At 55.1% G+C, this 25801-nt stretch overlaps 1 protein-coding gene across 5 annotated transcripts; it reads left to right on the forward strand.

Annotated features, from left to right (window-relative positions):
• GRAMD1A (GRAM domain containing 1A) lies at window positions 1-25057 on the forward strand. Of its 5 annotated transcripts, none has more exons than XM_005219085.5 (20): window positions 1-34; window positions 819-1138; window positions 9891-10101; window positions 10190-10210; window positions 10690-10774; window positions 10912-11015; window positions 11097-11192; window positions 11942-12022; window positions 15345-15457; window positions 15633-15783; window positions 16305-16503; window positions 17958-18101; window positions 19624-19742; window positions 19834-19976; window positions 20531-20634; window positions 20720-20893; window positions 20994-21081; window positions 22353-22460; window positions 22545-22665; window positions 24611-25057. In XM_005219085.5, the coding sequence occupies exons 2-20, from the start codon at window positions 867-869 to the stop codon at window positions 24701-24703; spliced, it is 2427 nt and encodes an 808-aa protein (XP_005219142.2). In that variant the 5' UTR covers window positions 1-34; window positions 819-866; the 3' UTR covers window positions 24704-25057. The 5 variants fall into 5 exon arrangements, with proteins under 5 accessions (XP_005219142.2, XP_059732543.1, XP_005219144.2 ...); NM_001305021.2 differs by lacking the exons at window positions 1-34; window positions 819-1138 and adding exons at window positions 5338-5405; window positions 22030-22041; XM_059876560.1 differs by lacking the exons at window positions 1-34; window positions 819-1138 and adding an exon at window positions 4607-4694.
• Window positions 25058-25801: the final 744 nt, after the last annotated feature.

Here is a 25801-nt window from a genome sequence, read left to right on the forward strand (position 1 = left end):
ACACGCTGTGAGGACAGGACGAGAAAGCCATAAGGTAGGGGCACTGGGGTGTCTGGGAAGGACTCTGGGTCCCAGGCTGGCCTGTAAGGCTCAGGTTCTTCCCAAACCAGGGGAAACCCTCTCTGGGTCCCATGGGTCATCCTTCCCTGTCCCCACCTCCTCAGCAGTGGGGTGCCAAGAAGCTCTCACCGTGTCCTGCGGTGAGAACAGACAGACACTAATCTCATCTCCCCAGACCCATGCGGCCTCCAGTATCACAATCATAACAGCAGGAACTGGCCTCGTTCCCTCCCTTTGTTTGTCTTGGGAGGGGCAATTGCTGAGCAAAGAGAGAAGGGAAATCCTGGCCTTAATCAGCCGTTACTCAGGCCCCTGGGCCTCTGGGGCCCTCTCAGACCTGGCTCCTTCCTGGCCCTGTGTATGGGGAAGGGAGCTGGGGTGGCGGGTGTATAGAGAACCCAGGGCTTGACCGCAGTGCATTCACGCTAGAAAAAAATAAACCCCAGTCCAGGGGCACGAACAGAGTTCACTGACCACTTGCCGTGTGCCAGACCCTGGGCTAGCCCTCCACTTGTCAGAGCTCCCTGACACTGCCCGGCCACCCTTGGAGGTCGCCATCAGGCCCTCCAGCTTCCAGAAGAGGAACCAGGGTCACAAGGTTGGCCGAGATGGGAATCCCACCCAGATCTCTCTGACCCCCATGCTATGCTCTGAAGCTCAGCTGACCCCTCCTCCCACTGGGCAACGGGAGGTGGTGAGGGGCAGGGTCTGCATGGGAAGTCTCCCCTTCACCCCTTCACCTCTTCTTTCTCCCCCAGAGGCCACACCACGGTCCAAGACCCCGGCTGGGTGGCAGAGCCATCCCCATGGCTGAGTTTCTGCCCCTGCTGCCTTGTACACCCTTGCTGACCCAGGATGTCTGTGCCCAGGACTCACGGGTGCCCCCAGCCAAGGAGCCGAGCCAGGAGGCACAGGGTGGCAGGGTCCATGGCCCGGCCCCTAAGCGCTGGAAGCTCCTGGAGGTGCCCACCATTCAGATAACACCAGCCAGCAATGGGGAGTCACCCCCTTGCACTCCACCCGCCCAGCGCCTGCAGCTGCCGAGGACCCCAGACCGGGAGAGTTCGCCCCAGGACAGGTCAGACCTAGGAGGTGGGATGGGAAAGGGGTTCTCTCTCTCAGGACTCAAGCTCGAGGGTGGGTTCCCTGTGGCTGGCACTGTCCTGGTTGGGGGTTGAAGGTCAGTTAGAATGTGGCTTTAGCCCCACAGGGGCCTGACTGGAAGTTGTAAAATATATGCAGATAAAAACTGGAATATGTGTTGGGATAATCAGCTATGCTCAGCTGAGCACTGCTTACTAAGACCAGAGGCAAATACTCACCAACTGGTGTTTTTCAAACTTTGGGTCATGACCCATTTAAGGCCATGAAACCGATGTAGTACACCGCAGTGAACACTTTTTTCCCCCAAATAGAATCAGAAGAGAACTGAACATAACACAGTGTTAAAAAAAAAAAACAAACAAAAAAAGAATAAGAAAATAACACAGTGTAGCAGGCAGTGAACAAGTGTGGTTTCCTAGCAATTTTGTGACATTACATATATAGCAGACCCTCCATACCCATGGGAGTATTCTAAGACCCCTGTGGATAAACTCTGCAGATGCTCAAATCTCTTACATAAAATGGTGTAGTATTTGCCTATTAAACTACTCACACTCTCCTGTTGAGAATACCTCTAGGTTACTTACAGGTTTCTGTGCTGTGCTGTGCTGTGCTCAGTCGCTTCAGTAGTATCCAACTCTTTGCGACCGTGTGGCCCCGACCATGTGGCCTGTAGCGCGCCAGGCTCCTCTGCCCACAGAATTTTCCAGGCAAGAATTCTGGAGTAGGCTGCCGTTTCCTACTCCAGGGGAATCTTCCCAAAAAAGGGATTGAACCCCTGTCTCTTGTGTCTCCTGCTTTGTTGGCAGATTCTTTACTGTCTGAGCCACCAGGGAAGTTCCCAATACAATGTAAACAGTTGCCAGGAAGCAAACTCAAGTTTGTTTTCTGAAAAAAGTTTTTTTAATTGAAGCACAGTTGATTTATAATGTTGTGTTAGTTTCAGGTGTACAACAAAGTACTTCAATTATACATACATATATATATCTATTCTTTTTCAGATTATTTTCTACTACAGGTTATTTATCTTAAGATGTTGAATATAGCTTCTTGTGCTATATAGTACATCCTTGCCATTTATCTTTTTTCTTTTTGGCTAAGCCACAGGGCTTTCGACATCTCGGTTCCTCAACCAAGGACTGAACCCAGTACCAGCAGTGAAAGCGCTGGGTCCTAACTGGACTGCCAGGGAAATCTTAGACTCCTAATTTATTGCTTTCCTGTTCTGGAAATTTTTATACAAAAATTATTATGCTGTACACCTGAAATTAATATAATATTATCTATCCAGTTTTTAAAAACTGAAGTATAGTTAATTTACAATGTTGTCTTAGTTTCAAGTGTATTCCTCCCAGAATTAAAAAAAAATTCTGTTCTGATCTTTGATTGGTTGAATCCATGGACGTGGAACCTGCAGATATGAGGGCCTATTCTATTTCTAATTGTGTACTTGGAGACCAATATAAAAGGTATTTCCTGTTGCAGCTCATGGGCAAAAAAAAAAAGTTTAAACAAAACTTCTACAAAGAAACACTACCTCTGGCACAAGGAGACAGGAACAAGGAGGTTGAAGGCTGTAGGAGGAAAGAACTACATTGGCCTTTAACAGAAATGCCCATTGTGGCTTTTTCCAACAAAGAACATTTGGATAAGAGTTAAAGTTTATGAAGTAGGGCTCTGTGTGTTAATGTGGAGAAATCTCAGAAATAAAGATGATGAAGAAAAACAGGTTGCAAAATGATAGTAGGAGCCTAATTGTGTATCTTTTTAAAAGATTTTGAACAGGATATATTGTTAGTGGATGCATCTTGATGCAGAAAAAGGATAGAAAAATGTACAAAAATGGTAAAATATCCACATCTATTATATATGCTTGGTGGGGACCAAGATAACTCTTGTATTTTTCTTGTTTGAAATAAACATTCCCTAATTAAAATTTTTTAAGTATTTCAAAAGAAGAAACAGGCCAAGAGAAATACAAAGAAAGAGAACAGTGAGACAGAGGGAGATGGTGGGAGGAGAGCCTCACTGGGATCTGACCCTGAGATCTGACCTTGAGAGGCAGTTGTCCAAGAACTGAGCTTTCCTACAGAGGGAAAGGGAGTGCAAAGGCCTGGGGGCAGGAACAGGAACTGGGAAGTCAAAGCAACAGCAGGGAGGCTGGGTAAGCTAGAGGCAGTGAACAAAAGGGAGCCAGAGAAGTTAAGAGTGGAGTCTTTGGCAACTTTGCTTTTAGCTGGACTGAGGTACAGCCAGAAGACTCTGTACTGGAGGGCTTCCACCTGACAGGCTCCTTCAGGCTGTGTGTGTCCGGGGAGCAGGCTGTACGGGTTGGGAGGGAGCAGGGAGACCAGGGAGGAGGCTGTGTGATGGTCCAGGAGGGAGAGGACGTCCAGGAGGGAGAGGATGGAGGCTGGGCCAGGGTTGGGGCAGTGAGGGAAAAGAGCTTAAACTGGATAGATTTTGTAGGAGGAGCCTACTGGGTTTGCTGAGAGACTAGAGGGAAAGAGAGGGGTCAAGAAAGGCTGAAATTTGGGGCATTCCACCCACCAAAATGGGCATCCCAGACGGAGATATTGATAAAGTCTCTACCTGCCAATGCAGGAGATGCAAGAGTCGTGGGTTCGATCCCTGGGTCGGGAAGATCCCCTGGAGAAGGGAATGGCTACCAATTCCAGTGTTCTTGCCTGGAGAATCCAAGGGACAGAGGAGCCTGTCCAGCTACAGTCCACAGGGTTGCAAAGAATTGGACAGGACTGAATGAGCACACACCCACCAAAATGGAGAAGTCAGTGGATGTTTTAGGAGGGAAAGGGTGTTAAGTGTGGAAGAGCCGTGGGAATGGAGTTTTTTTCAAGAGGTAGGAACAGCCCATCCTGGAGAGGGGTGGGGAGCAAGTTTGAGCTGGGGGGCCTGTGGCCAGGAGCTGTGAGGTTCTGTGCACATATCTGTGTTCTCGGGGGAGGAGTCCAGGACACCAAGAGACCCGGGCAGCTGCTCCAGAGATAAAGGTGGGTTAGGGCATCAGTGGAGGATTGCGTCCACCAACAGTGACCTTGGCGACTCACTTCCCATCTTTGAGGCCGGGGCTTCCCCTTCTATAAAAGGGGAGCACTCCCACCTCCCTCGCTCCCAATCCCATCCTGTGGGAAAACCCTGATCACAGAGTTAGTGGGGTTCCCAGGACTGGGTTGACTTGCTCGACGTCATGGCTGACTGGGGCTGGCACTGGAAGGGGTCCCCAGAGACGCCGCTCAGAGATGCTGAGAGGGAGGCGGCCTAGGGCCCCACCTCCTTCCCGCCAGCTGCTGTTCCCCGCGTCCCCACTGCCCCAACACCTCCGTTTCCCCGAATTTCCCTCCCATCCCCAGCCCCGCCTCCTCTCTCAGTTTCCGCCCCGGGTAGGGAGTAGGGGTACGTAGAGCGCCGGGCCCGAGGCCTCATTGGAGCGGAGGACCCCTCTCTGGGTACCAGGCGAGCGCATCCGGCCTGTGCCCAGGCTACCACGGCGGAGTTGTGTTTCTGATCGAGTCCGTCTCTGTGTTTTTCCGTTTCGGTCTTTCCCCCTCCCCGGTCCATTTCTCTATCTCTCTCCTTAGATCCTCCGTCTCTCTGTTTCTCTTCTCCCCTCTTCTTGCTTTCTCCGGGCCCTGACGACCCCGCCGGCCCCTCTCGACCTCTGTCTCGCTCCTCCTGCTCCTGCGCCGCGTCGCTCCATCTCTAATTCTCCCTCCAGCATCGGATTCCTCCCTGGGGTCTCGCTCGGTCCCCGCCGTCCCTCCCTCGCCTCTGACCAGCACCCCCCCCCCCCCCCCCCGGGTCTCCCTCTAGTTCTCACCTCCTGCTTTCCCGCCTCCCCTCCGGTACCTTTCTCCCTCCGGGGATCTGAGTCTCTGCCTCGAGGCCCAGCCGCCCCTCCCCGCCAGGGCCGATCCCTCCAGGCCACTAGTCCCCTGCAGGGCCGATCCCTCCCTTCTCGCCCCCTCCCGCGGGCGGGGGGCGGTGCCGTGACGCGCGGGGCGGAGGCAGGAAAGCGGAGCTGACGCCGCGGCGGCGTCCGGCGGCCCCGGCCTTTTGTGCGGGCAGAGGGCGGCGGGGTTGGGGCGGGGGTCGGGGGTACGGCAGCCAAAGAAGGAGAGGCGGCTGACCGGCGGGGACGCCCAACGCCGCACAGCCCAGCCCAGCCCGGCCCGGCCCTGCCCTGCGGCTGGGCGCGCCCGCCGCGCCGCATCCATGTTCGAGTGAGGACCGCGGCGGGGGCGGGGGCGCGGGGAGGTACTGAGGGGTCGCTGGGGCGGGGGCTCCACGGGCTCGGCCCGGCGTGGCGCGATCGCAGCCGAAGTCCAGGAGCTTGGGCACAGGGGTTGGCCGGAGGGGAGGGAGGGAAGCCTCGGGGGCCCAGGGGTGCACTCGGGGGTGGGGCGCTGACGGCAGGGTAGCCCCCCGGGTCTGCTCGGCACTGCCCGGACGCGATGCGCCAGCCTGGCGGAGCTTTGGCTCGGGGTCCGGGGCTCATCGCGCTAGGAGCGCGGCCTGCCGGGAGCGCCCCCGGCCTCCTTTGCAGCTGCTTGGGAGATGAGGAGCGGGCGCGAGGCTGACTCGGGTCTTCAGGCCTGCTATCAAGGCTGGGCGGAGACGAGCCCCCGCCGACCAGGCTCCCAGGCCCGTGAGTCCGGGGCAGGCCTGGGAGCAGCCTCTCCAGGTCTGAGCCCCCTCTGTTCTGGTCTGTCTTAAGTCTCGAGGTTGCTCGGATAGGGTCTTCTACGTGGCCGGCCGACCGCTTGTCTCAGATCCTCTGGGGTCCTGAGCACGGAATTGACCTAGTAGTCCCTGTCCGGGCCCAGAGTATTCTAGATTATGCATTATAGGTGTCTTGGACGTGTATGCGTATCTGTGTTCCTGGTGTGCAAGCAGCTGTGATCCTCTTTGGCTCTGTGTGTGTGTGTGGCTTCATGTGGTATTGTAAGCTCCGTGTGTGTGTCTGATTGGGATCGTAGTGTGTGTCTGGGGCTTTGTGTGTGTGGCTGTGACTTTCCGTGGTTGTATGTGTGTACTGTACCTCATTCCATCAGACATCCGCGTGTCTAGTTGTGACTCTGGAGTATGTGTACATGTGTCTAAGCCTCCTAGTGTGCAGCAACAGCTGTGGTCCTCCTTGGCGGTGTGCCTGTGTGTGTGAATTTATTATCTTGGATTCCATCTGTGGCTCCAAGTGTCACTGTAAATTGCCTGTGTGTTCAGTTGTGACTTTGTAGTGTGTGTGTGCCTGTGTCAGGGGCTCTTTGTTTGCTGCTGTGACCTTTCACCTCTGTGTGTGCTTGTAATTTACCTCTGTACCTATTAGCATAGTGTGCAAATATAAGTCACCAGTGTGTCCATGTGTGACATTATTGTCTGGCCCCGGCCTTGGTGAGTTTGAGTGAAACCCTCTGGGGTTGTACCTTAAATCTACGTCTGATTCCATCTTTGTGGGAAAGTTCCTGTGTGTGTCCCTTTATGACATTGTTGTATGCCCCTGGCTTGCATGTGAGCAGCTGGGACCCTCTGGGGCTTTGTGTGTGTGAAGGGTGTGTGAAGAATACGAGAGAGAGACCCCTTGTGGCTCTTAGTGAGCCTGGGACCCTCCCTCTCGAGACCTTGGGTGTACCCTTGACAATCTGGAGCAATAATAATAGCTGACATTATTATGAAACTTCTCCTGTGTATAAGACGTGTCCCACGCATGATTTCAAATTCAGTCCCTGGCCACTGTGTGGTCGAGGTGTGTCCACAGCCGTCCGGGGCTGCGCTGTTCCTGAGTCCTTCACGGCTGTGTGTGTGTAGGACTCTCAGTCACTCGGCAACAGCATTTGCCACGTCCATCTCGTGCCACGTAAGAGCAGGTCTTCGCTCTGTCTTCCGCTCCTGATGGGGAGTGCCATGAAAACTGAGCTGAGCCTGGACTTAATTTACCTGGGTGGTGCCTGTGTTAGCTGGGGGCTTCTGGGACTGTTCTTTCACTGTGTGGCCCTCTCTGTCACTGTGGAAATGTTACTTTCAAGTCTCCTCCAAAAACTTCCCTGGAGCTGTATGTATGAACGTACCTGGGACTTTTCTGTTTCTGTCACCCTCTGCAGCTTCATGTCTTTGTCTTGCATGCAGGTGTGTGTGTGACTTCTGGGGCATTGTGTGTGACTGTAATATACCTGTGATGTTACTGCTGGGTGTGTAGGGGTGAGGGGTGGGGGAGACGTCTTACAACTGTGGGGAACTGTGGTTTGCCTGGGACCCTGGCTATGTGTGACCCACGTGGAGGGTCCGTTTTGTGCACACCCGTGCACAAGATGCCTCTGCCCCACTCTGCCCAGAGGGAGCTGTTGGCTCATTTAGGCCCAGGAGGCAGGAGGTGAGGTGTCTGCAGTGACAGAACCCCATTCTCGTCCAAGTCCCTCCAGCCTTGTCAGCATGGCAAGGCCCCTCCACTCCACTGCTGCAGCCTGCCTGGTGGGGCAGCCACATGGTTGTCAGCACTTCCTCTTTGTACTGCCGAGAGCAAGATCTGGGGGTGCAGGCCGTGCCCTGGCTGCATGTGCTGGACCTGTCTGCAGGAACCCTCCCCAGACCTGTGGCTGCAGGAGTATAGGAGGGGTGGAGGTCTTGAGCTCAGTCACTTCAGTCATGTCTGACTCCTTGCAACCCCATGGACTCTAGCCCACCAGGCTCCTCTGTCCATGGGATTCTCCAGGCAAGAATACTGGAGTGGATAGCCATTTTCTTCTCCAGGGGATCATTTCAGGCTGGAGAGGCAGGAAGATGAGGCAAGAGGGGAATGTGATCACCCCTCCTTCAAACCCTTCCCCCAGCCCATAAGGGCTCTCAGGGTGAAGCCCAGACTCCTGCCCAGGGCCCACAGGGCCTGTGGGTAGGCCTGGGGCCTCCCATTCTCCTTCCCCAGCACCTCCTGGCCACCTCACTCCTCCTTAGCCTTGCCAAGCTCAGTCCTGTTCCAGAACTCACTGTTCCTGCCCCTAAAACAGCCTTCCCCAGCCTTTTGCCAGATCCTTGTCCTTGGGGCTCAGCTCAAGTGTGCCCTGAACACCGCCCTGCCCCCACCAACTTAGTCCTCCTTTATCTCTGGGGTCCTCCAACTTGAACTTGCATTAGAGTCTCCTGGGCCCCGCCCCCACTTCCTGATTCAGGAGGTCTGCAGTGGGTCCCGGACTCTGCATTTCTAACCACTTCTGAGCACTTCCTCTGAGCAGCGCTGCTTGGTAGCACTGACCAGTGTCTGAGGTCATCATCCTCATTTACCTGTTCTCTTATTGATCATCCCCGTTCCCTAGTCAGAATGCCAGGTCCCTGCGGGCAGGTGGTACATCTGTCTTGCCCCCTTCTGTGTCCCCAGTGCCTGGTGCAGGGCAGGGGCTCGGTGTGCACTCAGAGAGTGAATGGCTGGGGTTGGGGTCAGTTGGGTTAGGCTGAGGTGTTTGTGCAGTACCTGTTGGAGTCAACATAGCACTTTGGCAGCAAATGGGCTGGCTTCGTGACAGCAGGGCTGTGTGCTCCATTTCAGTCTGACAGTTCTTAATAAAGGTGCCTTCCAAGTGGTGGGCTTTATGTATATATGTCCTCCTCCAGACAACCCTGTGAGGTGGATGTTGCTACTAGTCCCATTATACTCGAGAAGAAACCGAGGCCCAGAAAGACACTTGCCCAGGGTCACACAATGCAGGGCCCCAGCTGAGATCTGCAGGGGTCTCAGGCTGCCAAGGGTTGGGCAAATCATACACTTGGTGGAATCCAAGTTTGGGGGTGGGGTAGGTGGGGGTAGGTGGACTGAATCACTCATTCAATGAGTGATTCAGTCCACCAGGACAGAAGCTTGCGGAGCACCCGCTGTATGCCAGGCCTGCTAGGCAGGGGGGTGCACCTGGGGACGAAACCCCCTCCCCCTGTGAAGTGCACTTGCTGGTGTGGGAGGATTTGAAACAAGAAAATACAGAAGTGCAGGAGAAGTGATGAGAATGGTGGAGAGGGAAGGGGCTTGGGAGGAGGAATGTGCTTTACATGGAGAGGCGAGGGGAGGTGTCTTAGAGAAGTGAGCCCTGAGCAGGGGATGGGCTGAGGACCTTGCCTTCGCCTGGAGTAAAGTGCAGCGGTGGGGAGAGCTTAGACAGGAGGGCCCTGACCTGACTGGGGAGGAGGCTGCTGAGATGTCCAGGACGGAGAGCCTGGAGGCTGGGCCAGGGTCCTGGTGCAGGAGGAAGTAGGCAACATAAAAACAATGGAAATAGATCTTAGAGCTGGAGCAGGGGAACCTGCTAACAGATTAAAAATGAAGAGTTAGTAGGAAAGAAGAAGCAGCTTAGGTTTTTAGCTCAGGCAACTGAGTGGAAAGTATTTGTTCAATAAATATTTATTATATGAATGAATGAATATGTTAGTTTGAAAAACGACACAGGCGTGACTAAGAGCTCACTTCGTGCCAGGCTGTGTTAGAAGCCCTTTACACGTATGGACTTGTTTAACCCTCCAAACAAGAAGATGACATGTGTTTCTTACCCCTGGGTTATAGATGAACTCACCAAGGACAGGGAGCTGGGGGGCCTGCTCTGGATCATTCTGCGAAGAGGTGGAACAGGGTGGGTGGGTGAGAATCAGTGGGCTGAAGCGGGACCCCCCATACAGGCCCATCGCCATCCCCCAGCCTACCTCCCCTCATAAGAACCCTCTTCCTCTCCCCCCAGCACAACCCCCCACTCTGGCCGGAGCACGCCAAGCAGCTCTCCATCCCTCCGTAAGCGCCTGCAGCTCTTGCCCACAAGCCGACCCCCGCCTGAGCCAGAACCGGGCACCATGGTGGAGAAGGGGTCGGATAGCTCCTCAGAGAAGGGTGGGGTGCCTGGGACACCCAGCACCCAGAGCCTGGGCAGCCGGAACTTCATCCGCAACAGCAAGGTTGGTGCCGGCTCAGGTGGGGTGAGGGCAGGGTGGGAGGACAGGGGGGTTCAGGGGCTCTTTCTGACTCCTTTCCTTTCTCTTGCAGAAGATGCAGAGCTGGTACAGTGTAAGTAACTGGGCAGGGGGCCTTGCCAGAGGGATGAGGGAGGGGGACAGGTACTGGGCCCAGGGGCCGCTGGCTGCCACTGTCAGAGAGTGGGCGCTGGGGTCAGGAGACCTGGGGGGTGGTCTCATCCCAGGCTGCTACTTACATGCTCTGTGACCTTGAGTGAGTTGCTTAACCTCTCTGGGCTGCTCTGTCCTTGAGAAACAGTACCCACCTTACTAGACTGAAGGGAACGCTCCCTGAGAGTCAGTGATGCCGGTGGGTACCGGACACAGCGCCTGGCTTCTGTAGCAATCAGTAAATGGCTCTCATCATGGTTACTTTTGTGTTATGGGCAGTGGGAGCCAGAAGTGAGCTAGACACTGAAGCCTCAGAGAGGCTGTCCCAGGCTGAGACTGAGGGGTGCTGGGAGCTTTGGGGGGCAGAATTTTAGGGGTGTGAAAATCCATCCCGGTTCTTACCTCCCAAACGTCCCCCAGATGCTGAGCCCCACATACAAACAGCGGAACGAGGACTTCCGGAAACTGTTCAGCAAACTCCCTGAAGCAGAACGCCTCATTGTGGGTGAGTCATCCCCCCACCGCCCCCAGCCAGACCCTGAGCCCCCAGCTCTGCCCTCCTGACCCTCCCCGCGTGCGCCGGCCCGGCCAGGCCAGCCTGTGACTCGGGTGTCTGCCCGTCTCTCCTCTCGGCCGCCTCAGATTACTCCTGTGCCTTGCAGCGCGAGATCCTCCTCCAGGGCCGCCTCTATCTCTCCGAGAACTGGATCTGCTTCTACAGCAACATCTTCCGCTGGGAGACAACCGTGAGCCGACCCAGCCGGGACGAGGAGGGGCCCCAGGGCAGGCAGTGGCCTGGCCCCTTCTGACCCACCTTTCGTTCTCAGATCTCCATCCAGTTGAAGGAAGTGACGTGTCTGAAGAAGGAAAAGACGGCCAAGCTGATCCCCAATGCCATCCAGATCTGCACGGAGAACGAGAAGGTGAGCAAGAGGAGAGGCGAACAGGGGTCCCAGGTCCCCGATCTTCACTGACTCCTCTCTCCTCCCCGCCACCCAGAGCCCTGTTCACTTTGCACCCAACTTCTCACAGGGAATACTCGTTCTCTTTACTCTCCAGCCCCAGCCTGGGCTCCCATCATCTCTAGCCTGGACCCCTGCACATGCCCCTGACTCAGGCCCTGCAGTCTCCCCTCACACAGCTGCTCAGGGATAGTCTTAATAGACAAATTCTATCAGCTCAGAGGCCTTTTCTGCCAGGAAGCCTTCCCTGATGCTCTATCGTGATTGTTGCCTCATGGTCCAAGATGGCTGTCTCACACCAGTGGCCCAGACAGGAGAAAGAAATAGGGAGGGAAAGCTTCACAGCAGACTTCTCTTTGTGTTTTCTTGGCTAAAAGGGGATCTGTTAGCCACTCCTAAGTGGGCGTCAGAGACTGGGTACGTGCCATGGGCTTCCCCCGAGCAGCCCAGCCACTCTAGGCTGACCCTGTCTCCTGCCCTGGACTGTAAGTCCCGGGGCAGGGTTAAGGTCATCTCCTCATCACTGGGACTCCAGAGTTGACCATTGCTGGACTGGCCACAGAACTGACATTCTGTTGGGTGAGCGAGGGGATGACTGAATAGCTACCTCGGGCTGGGGAGCCAGGAACACAGTGTGTGCACAGGTAGAGCTTCCCCCTCCCTCTGGCCTGGTGTCTCCCCCACCGTTCATACTCCTCTCCCTCCTGCAGCATTTCTTCACCTCCTTTGGGGCCCGAGATCGCTGCTTCCTCCTCATCTTCCGCCTCTGGCAGAACGCGCTGCTTGAAAAGGTAGGCCTGGGCGAGTCCTGGACAAGGGGGTTAGAGGTCGGGCTGGGGAGAGGGGACCATGGAGCCAGGGATGCTAGGACTCGGGGAACCCCTCCAGCTCTTCCTCATGGGCAGCAGGTCCAACGTACCTGTAGCTTCTCCATAGGCCACCCCCTACTGCCCAGAGGGCCTCCGCGGGCTCCAGTGTCATAGCCCACCCACAAGAAACGCATACCCACGGCCCCTTAGTAACCACCAGTGAATCAGAAGTGCTCTGAAGGGACTTTTTTGGCAGTCCAGTGGTTAGGACTCTGAGCTTCTAATGCAGGGAACGTGGGTTCAATCCCTGGTCAGGGAACTAAGATCCCATATGCTGCATGGCCAAAAAGAAAAAAAGCTCTGAAAATGGGGAGACTTGGGGTATGTTTGGCAACAAAACCTGACTTGAGCTAACATGGAGATTTACAATCCCTGTCAGCACCATCTAACAGAACTTGGTGCTATGCTGTCTGATATGGCAGCCATTGACAACACGTGCCCGTTGAACTCTTGGCTAGTGTGACTGAGGAACTGTATTTTTAATTTAATTTCAGTTTGAATTAATTTAAACTTAAAAAATCCTGTGTGCTTCTTATATAACACAGGTCTGTATTTATCTCAATTAATGGGCCACAAAATATTTGTGTGTATGACTGGGGTCAATCTTAAATATAACTGTGATTCAACATAAAATTATAGTAACCATATAGAATATACTAGTGATTCTCAAACCAGAGTTTCAGGAATCTTTTACGCTCTTTAATTATAGACTCCAAGGAGGTTTTGTTTAAGTGCAGTATATCTGACAATATAAACTGGTTTAGAAATTGAAACTGGGAGCTTTTTAAACATAAGATACACAAATACACTTGGATTAGCTACCAGAACAATGATAATATCACAGTCTCTGGGAAAACCCAACTGTATAGTCATAAAAGAGTAAAAGTGAAAAAGGCAAGTAATATCTAGTATCTTATGCTACTAACACTTACCATACTTAATGGAAATAATTTTTCCCTCATGCATTCCCTAAAAGGGTCTAGGGGACACCCAGAAATTGGACCACACTTTGAGAACCTCTGGATACTAATATAATACAGATATTTGGGGTATTACAGTATAGGCACTGTAAAATGTTTCTTATATCCCCAAATTTCTTAATTTTGAATCAAGTTTTACCCCCAAAGATTTTGAATAAGGGATTTCAGACCTTTACTTATCACATTCTGGTAGTCTATTATGGGCCAGCTTTGAGTGGGCTGTCCTGGAATGACCATTATGGTTGAATGGGTTTATGTAGCATGAATTTGGCAGCAATCAGCTAAAAACCCAAGCAGACAATGGTTTAAGCAAACAGATGCTGAAGTGCTTCAGGTAGTAATAAGGATAGCTAACACTTAACAGAGCTACTGTGTGCCAGGAGCTGTTCTGAGCTTTCCATGAATTAACTTACTTAATCATCACAGCCACCCTTTGAGGCAGTATGGTTATCTTTATTCCACCAAGGAGGCACAGAGGGAAAGCCTTGCCCATGGTCACATATGCTTTTCTGTGGCTGAGTGGGGTTCTGACCCATTGTAGTCAGGTTCTGGAGTCCACTTAATCACACTGATGCCCATGTAACAAGAGGTATGGAGGTAGGCAATCCTGGGAGAGGGGAGTGGTTGGGGGCTCCCTGCATCATTCAGGATCCAAACTCTTATCCATTATTTCACACCATCATCCTGCTGTTGATGTTTTTTGTCCACATGTTTGTTGCCTCATGGTTGCAGTATGGCTGCTACAGCTCCAGATGTCGTGCCCTCACTTAACTATCCCAAACGTGAAGGAAGAAAGGGATGGATGGAAAGTGGGCATTCCTTTATCAGGAAGGGAAAGCCTCTTTCAGCAAACTTTTCCTTACATTTCTTTGGCTAAAACTTGGTCACATGATCACCTGTGGTTGCAGAGTTATATGGGTTATATGGCAAATGAAAAAATGAATTGGTATGAGCCAGTTTTAATTCGCTGGGGCTGGGGAAGATTTTCACCTCAGACATATCAGGGTCCTGCTGGCAGGAAGGAAGGGTGGATAGATGTTGGGGTCTGCTACTGCTGGCATGCAGCACCTCAGAAGGCCCAAACACACTCCTGTAGCAGGGCTTACTCACATCCTGTCCTCCAAGGGGGCTGCAGCTGTGGCCATCCTCAGGGGCAAGAGTCCTGGAACAGGAGCCTGAGGGAGGGACAAGGCAGCATCAAAGTCTTCAGGGAGGCTGAGGGCAGCCAGACTGCTGGGGATGGAGTTCAGCCCTATCACTGAGTGCAAGTCACTGAACCCCATCCATCAGATGGGGACCATTCCTTCCTTGTAGCACCTGAGCTGGCCCCAGAATAAGTGCTCCATCACATCAGCTCTTGGGAGGTAGTGCAGTCCAATGGTTAGCTCCAGGGCTGAACCAACACTCTGGGATCACCTCAGTACCTCCACTTTCTAATTAAATGATGTTATGCCACCTCTGTGGGGCTTCCCAGGTGGCGCCAGTGCCAAAGGACCCACCCACCAGTGTAGGAGATGAAAGAGATGTGGGTTCAATCCGTGGGTCAGGAAGATCCCCTGGAGTTGGAAATGGCAGCCCACTCCAGTTTTCTTGCCTGGAGAATCCCATGGACAGAGGAGCCTGGTGGGCTACAATCCATGGGGTGGCAAAGAGTTACACGACTGAACACACACACACACACACACGCACCTTTGTGCCTTATTGTCATTATCTTAAAATGATGATAATATTAGCACCTACTTGACAGAGTTGTTTTGAAGACTTATTAAGTTGGCACACATGAAAAGTTAGAAGAATGCCTGGCATATGGTAACAACTCAGTGAATGTCAGTTGCTGCTGCTGCTACTATTATTAATATTACTGTCTCATCAGTCTCATCTAGCCACTCTAGCCGTGGGTACCTCCTGAGGACGCCTGGGAGAAGTATTGATAGTTGGGAGCATGACTGCATGGTGGGTGGGAGCATTGGCTCTGGAGTCTGGCTGGGTTTGAACTTCAGAGTTGACCTCAAGCATAACTTCTCTGCTCTGGGCCTCTTATTCTCCTCTATAAAACTGGGAAGTTTAACCTGTAGCTGTGAAAGTATTGTGAGGACCTAAGGGAAAATTCCCCAGTACACTGGCTCCCTACCCAGTGGGTTGAGAGATGTCTGCTATGGGAAGTCATGCTCCCCCTTGTGGACACCGGGGGAACTGCTGAAGCTGAGGCCAGTGAAGGGCTCTGACTCTAAGGTAGAGGCCAACCCAATGTCGTGCCCATCCAGACGCTGAGTCCCCGCGAGCTCTGGCACCTGGTGCATCAGTGCTACGGCTCAGAGCTGGGCCTCACCAGCGAGGACGAGGACTATGTCTGCCCCTTACAGCTGAATGGCCTAGGGTGAGTCAATGGTTGGGGGCTGGTTCCGGGGGGTTGGGAGAAGACACAAGGGACTGTGTCCATAGCTCCTGGAATCCTGGGTGGACCAAGATGGGTGTACAAAAGTTTGGGAGACCAGGAGGGTGTGTGGAATCTCAAAGATCACAGTGGTCTCACTCCCTCTCTTTCTTTGCAGGAGCCCCAAGGATGTGGGCGATGTAATTGCCCTGAGCGACATCACCCCCTCGGGGGCAGCTGACCACAGCCAGGAGCCAAGCCCCGCAGGTTCACGCCGTGGCCGCATCACCCCCAACCTGTCCCGGGCCAGCAGTGATGCAGACCATGGGGTGAGCAGGAGGGTAGAGGAGAGAGGAGGGTGCTGGGTGGGGCTGGGGAGATGAACGGACCCACAGATTGAGGGCACCAGCAGGGAATGGACAGAGAAGAGGTGGCTGGAGGGATGAGTGAGCGAATGGATGGAGGAACGGGATGGAGCTGGGAAGATGGGTGTGGAAAACAAGCACAGGTAGGGAAAGAGAGAGACAGGGGTGGGACAGGTAGATAGATGGAAAGGGGGAGAGACAGAAGAGCCAAGAGAGAAATGGATGGATGGATGGATGGACGAGGTGGGTGCAGTCAGATGAGGCGTGGACAGGACAGGCATAAGAAAGCTTATGACCCAGGCATCCAAGACACGCCTGACTGAGAAGCTAAGAGGAGGCCTCCTCCGGGTGGCCCCAGCGCCTCTCGCCACTCAGCTATGAGCGGAACACACAACCTCCCCAGCGTTGGTTTTCCTACAGTCTTGAAGCCTTCTGGTGGATGTGGGCACCCAAGGGACAAGCTTGGATTAAGCTTTTCTCTACAGGCAGAGGAGGACAAGGAGGAGCAGACAGACAGCCAGCCAGATGCCTCCTCCAGCCAGACAGTGACCCCGGTGGCTGAACCCCCGAGCGCAGAGCCCACCCCACCTGACGGGCCCACCTCCCTGGGTCCCTTGGATCTGCTGCCCAGTGAGGAGCTGTTGACAGACACAAGTAACTCCTCCTCGTCCACGGGGGAGGAAGGTGAGGCAGGTGGCCCAACTCGTTTGCTTTGGCTACACGAGACAGACTTTACTCAGACGGGCTGACCAAGGGAGTTGCTGGCTCACAGGACTGAAAAATCCACAGCACAGGCAGATAAGGCATTCACGTGTTCTTGTTAGAAATCTGTCCGTATCTCGCTCTGCTTTGAAGGCAGCTTGGCAAGGTGGATAGGAGCATAGACAGAGCCCCATAGATGGCTGGGGCTCAAATCCTGGCCATGCCACTTCCCAGCTGTGTGACGTGGGCAAATTATTCAACCTCTGAGCCTCATTTTCCTTATCTGAAAAATGGGTTGACAGTAATAATGCCTACTTCATAGGGTTGTCATGAAGAGACAACTGTTATTCATAAGCTGCTGCTGCTGCTGCTAAGTCGCTTCAGTCGTGTCCGACTCTGTGCGACCCCAGAGACAGCAGCCCACCAGGCTCCCCCATCCCTGGGATTCTCCAGGCAAGAACATTGGAGTGGGTTGCCATTTCCTTCTCCAATGCATGAAAGTGAAAAGTGAAAGTGAAGTCACTCAGTCGTGGCTGACTCTTTGCAACCCCATGGACTGCAGCCCACCAGGCTCCTCCATCCATGGGATTTTCCAGGCAAGAGTACTGGAGTGGGGTGCCATTGCCTTCTCCTATACATAAGCTATTATGTATTGAATGGCTTAATACATGTAGAATGCTTGGGCCAGTCCATAAGTGTTGGCTTATTTCCATTGGCGGCAGCAGCATTTCCATTTTCTCCATGCCAGCTTCCTTCTCAGGTAGCTTCTACTCTTATAGGGGCAGAAAGAGCTCCAGCCCTGCCCCGGATAAGCCTAGTGGAAAGAAAGCCAGCTTTTCCCAGTGATTGCACCAAGCTCTAGGGTTGTTTCTGATTGGAGAGCTGGCCTACCCCTGAGCCCACCACTGTGGCTAGTGGCCTGGCCTAGGTCACATATATGCACACATATACACACCCTGAACCAATCACTGTGGCTGGTCTGGGACACACATGTATGCGTGCACACACACCCCCACCCGAGTCCCATAACTATGGCTGATGGCTTGGCCTGGATTACACACACTTGTGCATGCCCACATGCACACACCCTGAACCAATCACCATGGCCAAAGACTCAAGGTTATGAGCTGGAGGGTGGGCTTATGATAGGTCCACCCCTGTCATCACTGGGACTGCAAGCATGTAGGTCTAGGTGTGTGCTCCACCTTCAGCGCACAGTGATGGCTCTGATTGTCTGGCTGGGGGCGTACGTCCACCCTAAAGCCATCCCGTGGTGGAGGGAGCGGAGTCGCTCCATGTCAGTGTCCACTCTGGTCCAGGAGGACAGGGCTGCCCAACCACCCCACAAAGCCTGGGAGTGGGGAGGTGTGCCCCCCCTGCCGAGGGAACCCGAGGAACACAAGCAGCCCCAGGCACTGTCCTTCTCTGTCGCCCAGCCGACCTGGCGGCCCTGCTGCCTGACCTCTCCGGCCGTCTCCTCATCAACTCCGTCTTCCACGTGGGTGCTGAGCGGCTCCAGCAGATGCTCTTCTCAGACTCGCCCTTCCTGCAGGACTTCCTGCAGCAGTGCAAGTTCACAGGTCAGGGGCTGAGGTGGCTGGGGTACAAGGGGAGGGAGCGGGGAGAAGCAGGCCAGGAGACCGGCAGGAACCGCCATGCAAATTGGGTGCGGTGGGTCAGGGAGTGAAAAGCAGCGATTGTGAGACAGAGAACCTCCAACGAGCTGAGTGGCCTTGGGCCAGGGGCAGACCTCCTCTGTGCCTCAGTTTCTTCCGTGTGGGGCGGGTGTGATGCTACCTGCCTTGTCAGGTTCTCGTGAGAACTAAATGAGTCAGTACTGGGGAAGTGCCTAGAATAGGAGCAGATAGGAAGCCATTTAATAAATATGAATTAAAGACTGCTCTGTCAGGCCAGTGCAGAGCCCAGGACAGATGAACTTGAGTCCCGTGGGAACAGCAGTGAAGAGATACTGACACAGATAAGCATGTGTATCAGAGGGGTGGCTGTGATCTAGGGGGTATCAGGAAAGGGTGCTGGAAGGATGTGAATTGAAACTAAGGCCTGAAGGAGGAACTTTCCTAGGGAAATGGGAGGGGGTAGGAGAGAGGAAGTCCAGGGAGGCCAGCAGGGTGCCTGCAAAGGTCCTGAAGCTGGAGGCAGGCACTGGGAGAAGGCCCTTGGGGTTGAGCCCCCAAGGCCAGGTGTGGAGGGGGCAAGCCACAGCACCAGGGGAGGCAGAAGAGCTGACCAGGAGACCAGCAGGGAGCTCGGGAGGCTACGAAAGAGGTTCAAGTAGGGGAGAGGCCTGTGTCTTTTCTTGATTGATGAAAACGAACCATGCAGCGTCCTCTGCGGAATGGGTAAGACTGTGCCTTAGGTTGGGAGCTCTCGAATCCCCCCCAAACTATGCTTATATTCTGGAGAGAGTGGCACATCAGACTGAAGCTCAGACTCTGTCCAGCAGTACTGGGGAGTCATAAAGTGTTGTAGGGAGGGACAGAGTCAGCCTTGGCTGTTAGAAGCTCCCCCTGGACCAGAGCTGGAGATGGAGGCCAGAACCTCAGGGGGAGGCTGGAGAGGTGCCCTGGAATGGCAAAGATGGGATGAACGAGGACAGTGCTCAGACAGTCAGTGAATAGATAGTGTCCAGGATGAGGCCCAAGGCTCTGCAGGGAGCCTGAAGGACGGTGGGGCCCAGCGAAGATGGGCATGTTTCAGGGGTTGGAGAGGCCAGTGGCTGTGCGGGGTCCTGAGGACTTCCAGGGGATGTTTTCAAGAGGTCGCAGGACCCTAGGTCTCAGGCTCAGGGGAGAAACCAGGACTGGTAGCATGGAGACAGGGCTGCAGAGTGGATGCAGAGGCCCAAGAGGGCTGAGAAGTATGGGCAGGAGAGAGGTCCTGGCTCCAAGGGTCATCAGCATCTAAAGTTTCAGGCATCTAGAAGGAAGGTGGGGCAGACACCGGGGTGGGGGCAGGGAGGAGGTGCGGGTTTAGGAGCCAGTCTCCAGAGAACTGGAACCTTCCCCAAAAGGCTGGGTCTCCTACTGCCCGAGGGCAGAGGACTGGAGAATGGTGTCTTCATTCTGTTCCTCCATCCCCCAGACGTGACCTTGAGCCCCTGGAGTGGGGACAGCAAATGCCACCAGCGCCGAGTGCTGACCTACACCATTCCCATCAGCAACCCGCTGGGGCCCAAGAGCGCCTCTGTGGTGGAGACACAGGTGAGCCGGGCAGGGTTTCCGGTGGGTGGGGGGCCGAGGGTCGGGGTAGGGAGGATGGCGCTGACTCCTGGCTCCCCCTTTGACCCCGCAGACGCTGTTCCGGCGTGGCCCCCAGGCGGGAGGGTGTGTGGTAGACTCCGAGGTGCTGACGCAGGGCATCCCTTACCAAGACTACTTCTACACTGCCCACCGCTACTGCATCCTGGGCCTCGCCCGGAACAAGGCCCGCCTCCGGTAAGCCGCACCCTGGCCCCGCCACCTGACAGCCGGGTGGTCCCAGGGCCCCCTGCCACATTCTCCCTGTCTCGAGTCATCCACAGAATGCTGGTTGCCACCCTGACAGATGAGCAGAAGTCAGGAACACCCCGAGGTGGTTGACCTGAGCCACCAGAAGGGCGGAGTCACCACTGACCAGGAGGGGAAGGCGGGGAGGGCTTGGGAGAAGACCAGGTACTCAGCTTGGGACATGTCCACCCCACGTGGGGGTGGACACAGCCGCAGGGTGGAAGGGGTTCAAGGGTGAAGTGCGGGCTAGGATGGCAGTCTGGGTGGGCAATGCTGGGGTAGCACTGAAGGTCTGCCATAGTCACGGGTGTGGACAGAGAAGGGGCTGCAGGCTAAGTGGGGTGTTGTGTGGGGATCACAGGGAACCCTCGTGGGGGATGTCTGTTTTGTGTGTGGGTGACACAGGGCCCTCTCTGAATTAGAAGAGGGCACGCACCCCCTGGGGAATGGGACAGCAAGGCTGCAGTCAGCTCCTGACCCCCTCCCCCGGCTCTCTTCCCCAGGGTGTCCTCCGAGATCCGCTACCGGAAGCAGCCCTGGAGCCTCGTGAAGTCCCTGATTGAGAAGAACTCATGGAGTGGCATCGAAGATTACTTCCACCACCTGGGTAGGGGGCAGGGACCCGGGAGGGCCGCAGCCGGGGTCAGGGCCAGGCTGGGGCAGCCGTGCAGAGCCCTCTCCTGTGTCCACAGAGCGAGAACTCGCCAAGGCCGAGAAGCTGTCCCTGGAGGAAGGCGGGAAGGACACGCGGGGCTTGCTGTCTGGCCTGCGCCGGCGGAAGCGGCCTCTGAGCTGGAGGGCTCACGGTGATGGGACCCCACACCCGGACCCTGACCCCTGTGCCCGGACTGGCATGCACACCTCGGGTGGGTTCTGTCAGGCCTGGTGGGGGGCTGGGGAGGAGCTGGGGGCCTGGCTGGGGTGAGTAGAGATGAGTCCTTCTGACTTGGAGTTGCTCCCCCACAGGCTCCCTCAGCTCCCGCTTCTCGGAACCGTCTATGGACCAGGGCCCCGGGGCAGGCACCCCCAGCGCCCTGGTTCTCATCAGCATTGTGTGAGTAAGGGGGCCGGGCTTGGGGGGATCAGACAGGCCTGGATCTGCACCCTGGCTGTGCAACCCTGGGCCAGTGCTTGGCCTGTCTGGGCCTCTGCTTACATGGGAGCGTGGGCTCACCCCACAGCAAGGGTTAAGGAGGCGATGTTTGGGATGCGCCCAGGAGGGCTCCTCAGCTTGTATGGCTCAGTCTGTCATGGAGGGGTAGTCCCCGCAGGGAGATGGAAACCCTGGGGCTCTGGGGGAGTGGTCAGAGGGGGTGTGGCCTCGCCCAGGGAGCTGGAGGAGCAGGCTCCCAGGAGAGGTGGAGTTAGGTAAGCCAGGAGAGGTTTATGCATGGAGGTTTCAGGTTTTCTGTGCTCAGCCCTGAGCTGTGTGACACGAGGGACACAGTAGTGACCAGTAATCCTGGGGCGAGACAGGTCTGGCACCAGATCAGAGGGATGAGGTTGTGATGGAGGGAATGGGCGAGGCTGACAGGGAAGCCTTGGAAGGCGGGGGAAGGCTTCCTCCAGGCCAGCCAGTGGGTCATTGGGGAAGGCATCCTGGGAAAGCAGAGGACTCTGAGCTGAGACCACCCCCCACCCACAGTGGGTTTAGGCTGAAGGACCCACCTTCACAGAGGCCTGGGCTGGGGGACCCACCTGCACACAGGCCTCGCCTGGGAGTATCCTGGCCTGGTAGGGGGGTCCCACATGTACAGAGGCCTGGGCTGGGAGCAGGGCACTCTGAGGAAATGGAAATGAGATCCATGCTCCTGCCAGATCATGGCCAGTGAGAGATCGGCCTCGTGCTCAGCCTCTGGGCCTCGGTTGGCCAGTAACAGCGGTCCATGAGGGGCTGTGTGGCGCGCTCAGCTTGGGGCTGCTGGGGTTGGGGGTCAAGGTGTGGCCAGGACAGGCTGGGCAGCTCTCATCTCTTTGTCTCCCCCTCTCTCTGCCTTCTCAGGATCTGTGTGAGGTAGGGTCCTGTGTCCTGCCCTCCCTTCCCCTGTGTCTCGGCCCCTAGCTGCAACCCCTTCTTACTCCATGGCCCCGGCTCCCCCAGCAAGGTGACCGGAGCAGCAGTTAAGGGCTCAGGCATCAGGCTAGCTTGGGTTTGAACCCTGGCTTTGGCTCGTGTGATCCCAGGCACGTCGCTCCCCCTGTCTGAATCTTGGTTTCCTCCTCTGGAAAGAGGGCTAGTCATGGTGCCCCTTCAAGGCATGGTCAAGGGGGTGCCCACCACTTGTGGAAGCGTTGGTATCCTGACCTCTGACCTCGTCTCCCCAGCCTCATCGTCCTCATTGCCCTCAACGTCCTCCTCTTTTACCGCCTCTGGTCCCTGGAGAGGACAGCTCACACTTTTGAGTCCTGGCACAGTCTGGCCCTGGCCAAGGGGTGAGTGGGTAGCCCCAGGGGGTTGGGAGCTTGGGGAGGTGTGGGGGAGGCCAAGACCCAACTTGGGCCCTGTCTTCCCCACAGTAAGTTCCCCCAGACGGCCACGGAGTGGGCGGAGATCCTGGCCCTGCAGAAGCAGTTCCACAGCGTCGAGGTGCACAAGTGGAGGCAGATCCTGCGGGCTTCTGTGGAGCTCCTGGACGAGGTGCGGCGTGGGCTGCGGGGTCCTGCAGTCATGTCCCGAGATGCAGCATAATGCATCCGGGCCTCGCTTTCCTCCTGTGTTAAATGAGGAAGCCATTCATAGTCCTCACCTCCCAGGGTTGCTAGAGAAATCAGCGAGATGGAAGATAGAATTTATTGCTTCTCATCCTGGGGAAGAAGTCCAGGATGTCTTGACTTCAGGCATGGCTGGATCCAGCCGCCCAACAGTAATAAGAATCAGTCTCTCTTACCTTCTGTTGACTCTGCCCACCCCCAGGCCTGGCTTTGTTTCGGGGGCATCCCAGGTGGACCGAGATGGTACCTGCAGCTCCAAGGTAGCAGCCAAAGGAAGGAGCTCATTCTCACTGGCTACTGGGTCACGTGCCCATCCCCCAACCAGGCACAGAAGCCAGGGGTAGACACAGCTTGGTCCCTGAACCCCTTCCTGCCTGTAAGGTGACTAAGGGATCATGTGAGGGTGGGAAAGAGGTTCTCCAAAAGTCAGGGATCTCATTTCCAGGAGGGGTTGCCCCAGACACCCGCTGTAGTTGGCTGGCAGTGTCTATTCAGACAGCCAGGTTCAAATTCTGACCTGTGACCTTGTGCCAATGACTTCACTGCTGGGGCCTTGGCTTCCTCCTCTGTGAATGGGATGATAATCAGTGTTACTCCAAAGGCTGCCAGGAGGATTGAAGGAGTTAGCATCCAGGACTTCCCTGGCGGTCCAATGGTTAAGACTCCAAGCTTCCACTGCAGGGGCTGTGGGCCCGATCCCTGGTCAGGGAACTAAGGCCCCACATGCTGTGGAGTGTGGCCAGAAAATAGTTTTAACTAGAAAGGAGTTAGCCTGTGAGTAGCGTCCAGCTCACGTAAACACCTCGCCTATGTTTGCTGTTATAAGTGGGATCCTGCAAAGCAGGTGTTCAGTAAAGGTGGTGGTGCGTCAGCACAGGTGCCAGGCGCTGGGGAGCATCTGGCCTTGACTGGGTGCCCAAGGGCATCATAGCCCACGTTGCTGGGTGATGCTAAAAGTCCTTTCTGGTCACTCTGAACCGTAATGCTGAGGTCCACCTTTAGGGGCCTCATTGCACCCTGAAATCATGCTAGGAGGAAGGGGAAGGGCTGTGCAGGACAGGGAGGAGGGATCGAGGCTGGTGTGCCATCACTCAGAGATAGGAGGTCAGGGCCTTCCCATCCTGAATTCAGTTCTGATTATATTCTTCTGCCAAGGGCATGGAATTGACTACACAAAGTAACTAACAGCAGATGCTGATTGAGCCAGACAGTTCTAAGAGCTAAAATGACCAACTGATTTGTTTCTCATGGCCAACCTTTGAGGGGGATGCTTTTGTTACCACTCCACGCCTCCCACCCCCTGCCATGTAACAGACAGGAACAGAGACATTCCCAAGGTCGCATGGCAGGGAGTAAGACTCGCTAACAGGCACCCAGCACTCTGTGTGCCGGGTCCTAGGCATACACCCGGGAGATCCCTGAAGTAATCCTATGATGTAGGAATATTACTGACTAGTGTCTCAGCTGAGGGACCCGGGATGGTTAAGGGGCTTGCCCAAGGTTACCCCATAAAATGGCTTGAACCCAGGCCGTCTGGGCCCCTTCCACGTGCTGCCTTGGTTGTTGTTTGTTGTTCAGTCGCTCAGTCATGTCCAACTCTTTGCTACCCCATGGACTGCAGCAGGCCAGGCTTCCCTGTCCTTCATTATCTCCTGGAGTTTGCTCAAACTCATGTCCATTGAGTCGGTGGTACCATCCAACCATCTCGCTCTCTGCCTGTGAGAAGTCAGACTGGATGCGGAAAAGCTCCTCTCTCAGCACAGGCTGACCTTGGCCTCTCTGGACCTTGCCCAGTTCCTTAGCTGCAGGATGGTGGGGGTGTATCACCCCTACCAGCACTCACCCCCCACTCTGCCCACCTCTCCCTGCAGATGAAGTTCTCACTGGAGAAGCTACATCAAGGCATCACCGTCTCAGACCCTCCCTTCGACTCCCAGCCACAGCCTGACGACAGCTTCTCCTGAGGACACACAGCCATCCTCCTAAACGGACAAATAGACACAGAGGCTCGGTGGCCACTGCTGGCACAGTGTGAGCACCGGGAACCTCCCGCCCAACCCTCCCGGTGGCCTGGCCAGGGGCCACACAGACACGGGGACCACAGAACCGAGATGCACTTTAGACCAGCGTGTGCGAGTCCAGCTGCCGTTGCCTGCCCTGCCAGGGAGCTGGCCCAGCCTTTGGCAGGCCCCCCACTAACTTATTGTGCCCGTCTGGGGTTGTGGGGTGCCTCCTGGGGTACACGATTCCTTCAGCTCTGGGTTTAATGTATTATATTTATTTGGGGCTGACAGCCCCAATAAAAGGTTGGAAATGGCTGTGATTGTCCTTGCAGGGCCCTGGGAGTGGTGAGAGCCTCCTGTTACACTTGATCCCGCCGCGGTAGGAGGGGCATACAATTGATTTTCTGGGGCCACAGACACCGACGTGACCTGGGATTCCTAAGCAGCTTTGCACCATCAGGATCCAGGGTGGGGGCTCCAAGGACAAATTGGTGACCTGGCTCTATCCTACCTCTGATACTTAGCAGGCATGTCGCCCGGAGCAGTTCAACCTCTCTGAGCTTCAGTTTTCTTCTGTGCAATGAGCATAAGAATAGCACCAGTCAGGGACTTAGCTGGTGGTCCAGTGGCTAAGACTCCATGCTTCCACTGCAGAGGGTGCAGGTTGGAGCCCAGGTCAGGGAACAAAGATTCTGCATGCCTCACAGAGTGGCCAAGAAAAACAATAGCACCGGTCTTTTAGGATTGTTAGAAGTGAGTTTTCTCGAACTTTAGCTGCATCAGAATCTCCTGGAGGACTCTTAAAAAGCAGAAAGCTGGACTCCACCCTCAGTTTGAGACTCAGCCCACTTGCCATGAGTCTGCTGAGGTCGTGCACTGCCAGCAAGTTCCCAGGTGATGCTCTGCTGAATGTCCAGGGACCTCACTGTGAGAACCACTCTGTAAGGATTCAAGGAATTAATAAAGGTGGCTACTTGAAACAGGGCCTGCACAGAGTAAATATTCAATAAAGGTTACTATTATGGCAGAAAAAAAATCAGGGGAGAAAAAAAGTAAGTC

The sequence above is a fragment of the Bos taurus genome, chromosome 18, assembly GCF_002263795.3.
Source record: "Bos taurus isolate L1 Dominette 01449 registration number 42190680 breed Hereford chromosome 18, ARS-UCD2.0, whole genome shotgun sequence".
Classification (NCBI taxonomy): domain Eukaryota; kingdom Metazoa; phylum Chordata; class Mammalia; order Artiodactyla; family Bovidae; genus Bos; species Bos taurus.

Bases quoted from the DNA above. Each gene is read 5' to 3' on its own strand.
- GRAMD1A (XM_005219085.5), top strand. From the start codon at position 867: ATGGCTGAGTTTCTGCCCCTGCTGCCTTGTACACCCTTGCTGACCCAG. The intron at 19,743-19,833 runs GTGAGCCGGGCA...TTGACCCCGCAG, and splicing joins CCTCTGTGGTGGAGACACAG to ACGCTGTTCCGGCGTGGCCC. The intron at 21,082-22,352 runs GTGAGTAAGGGG...TCGTCTCCCCAG, and splicing joins CTGGTTCTCATCAGCATTGT to CCTCATCGTCCTCATTGCCC.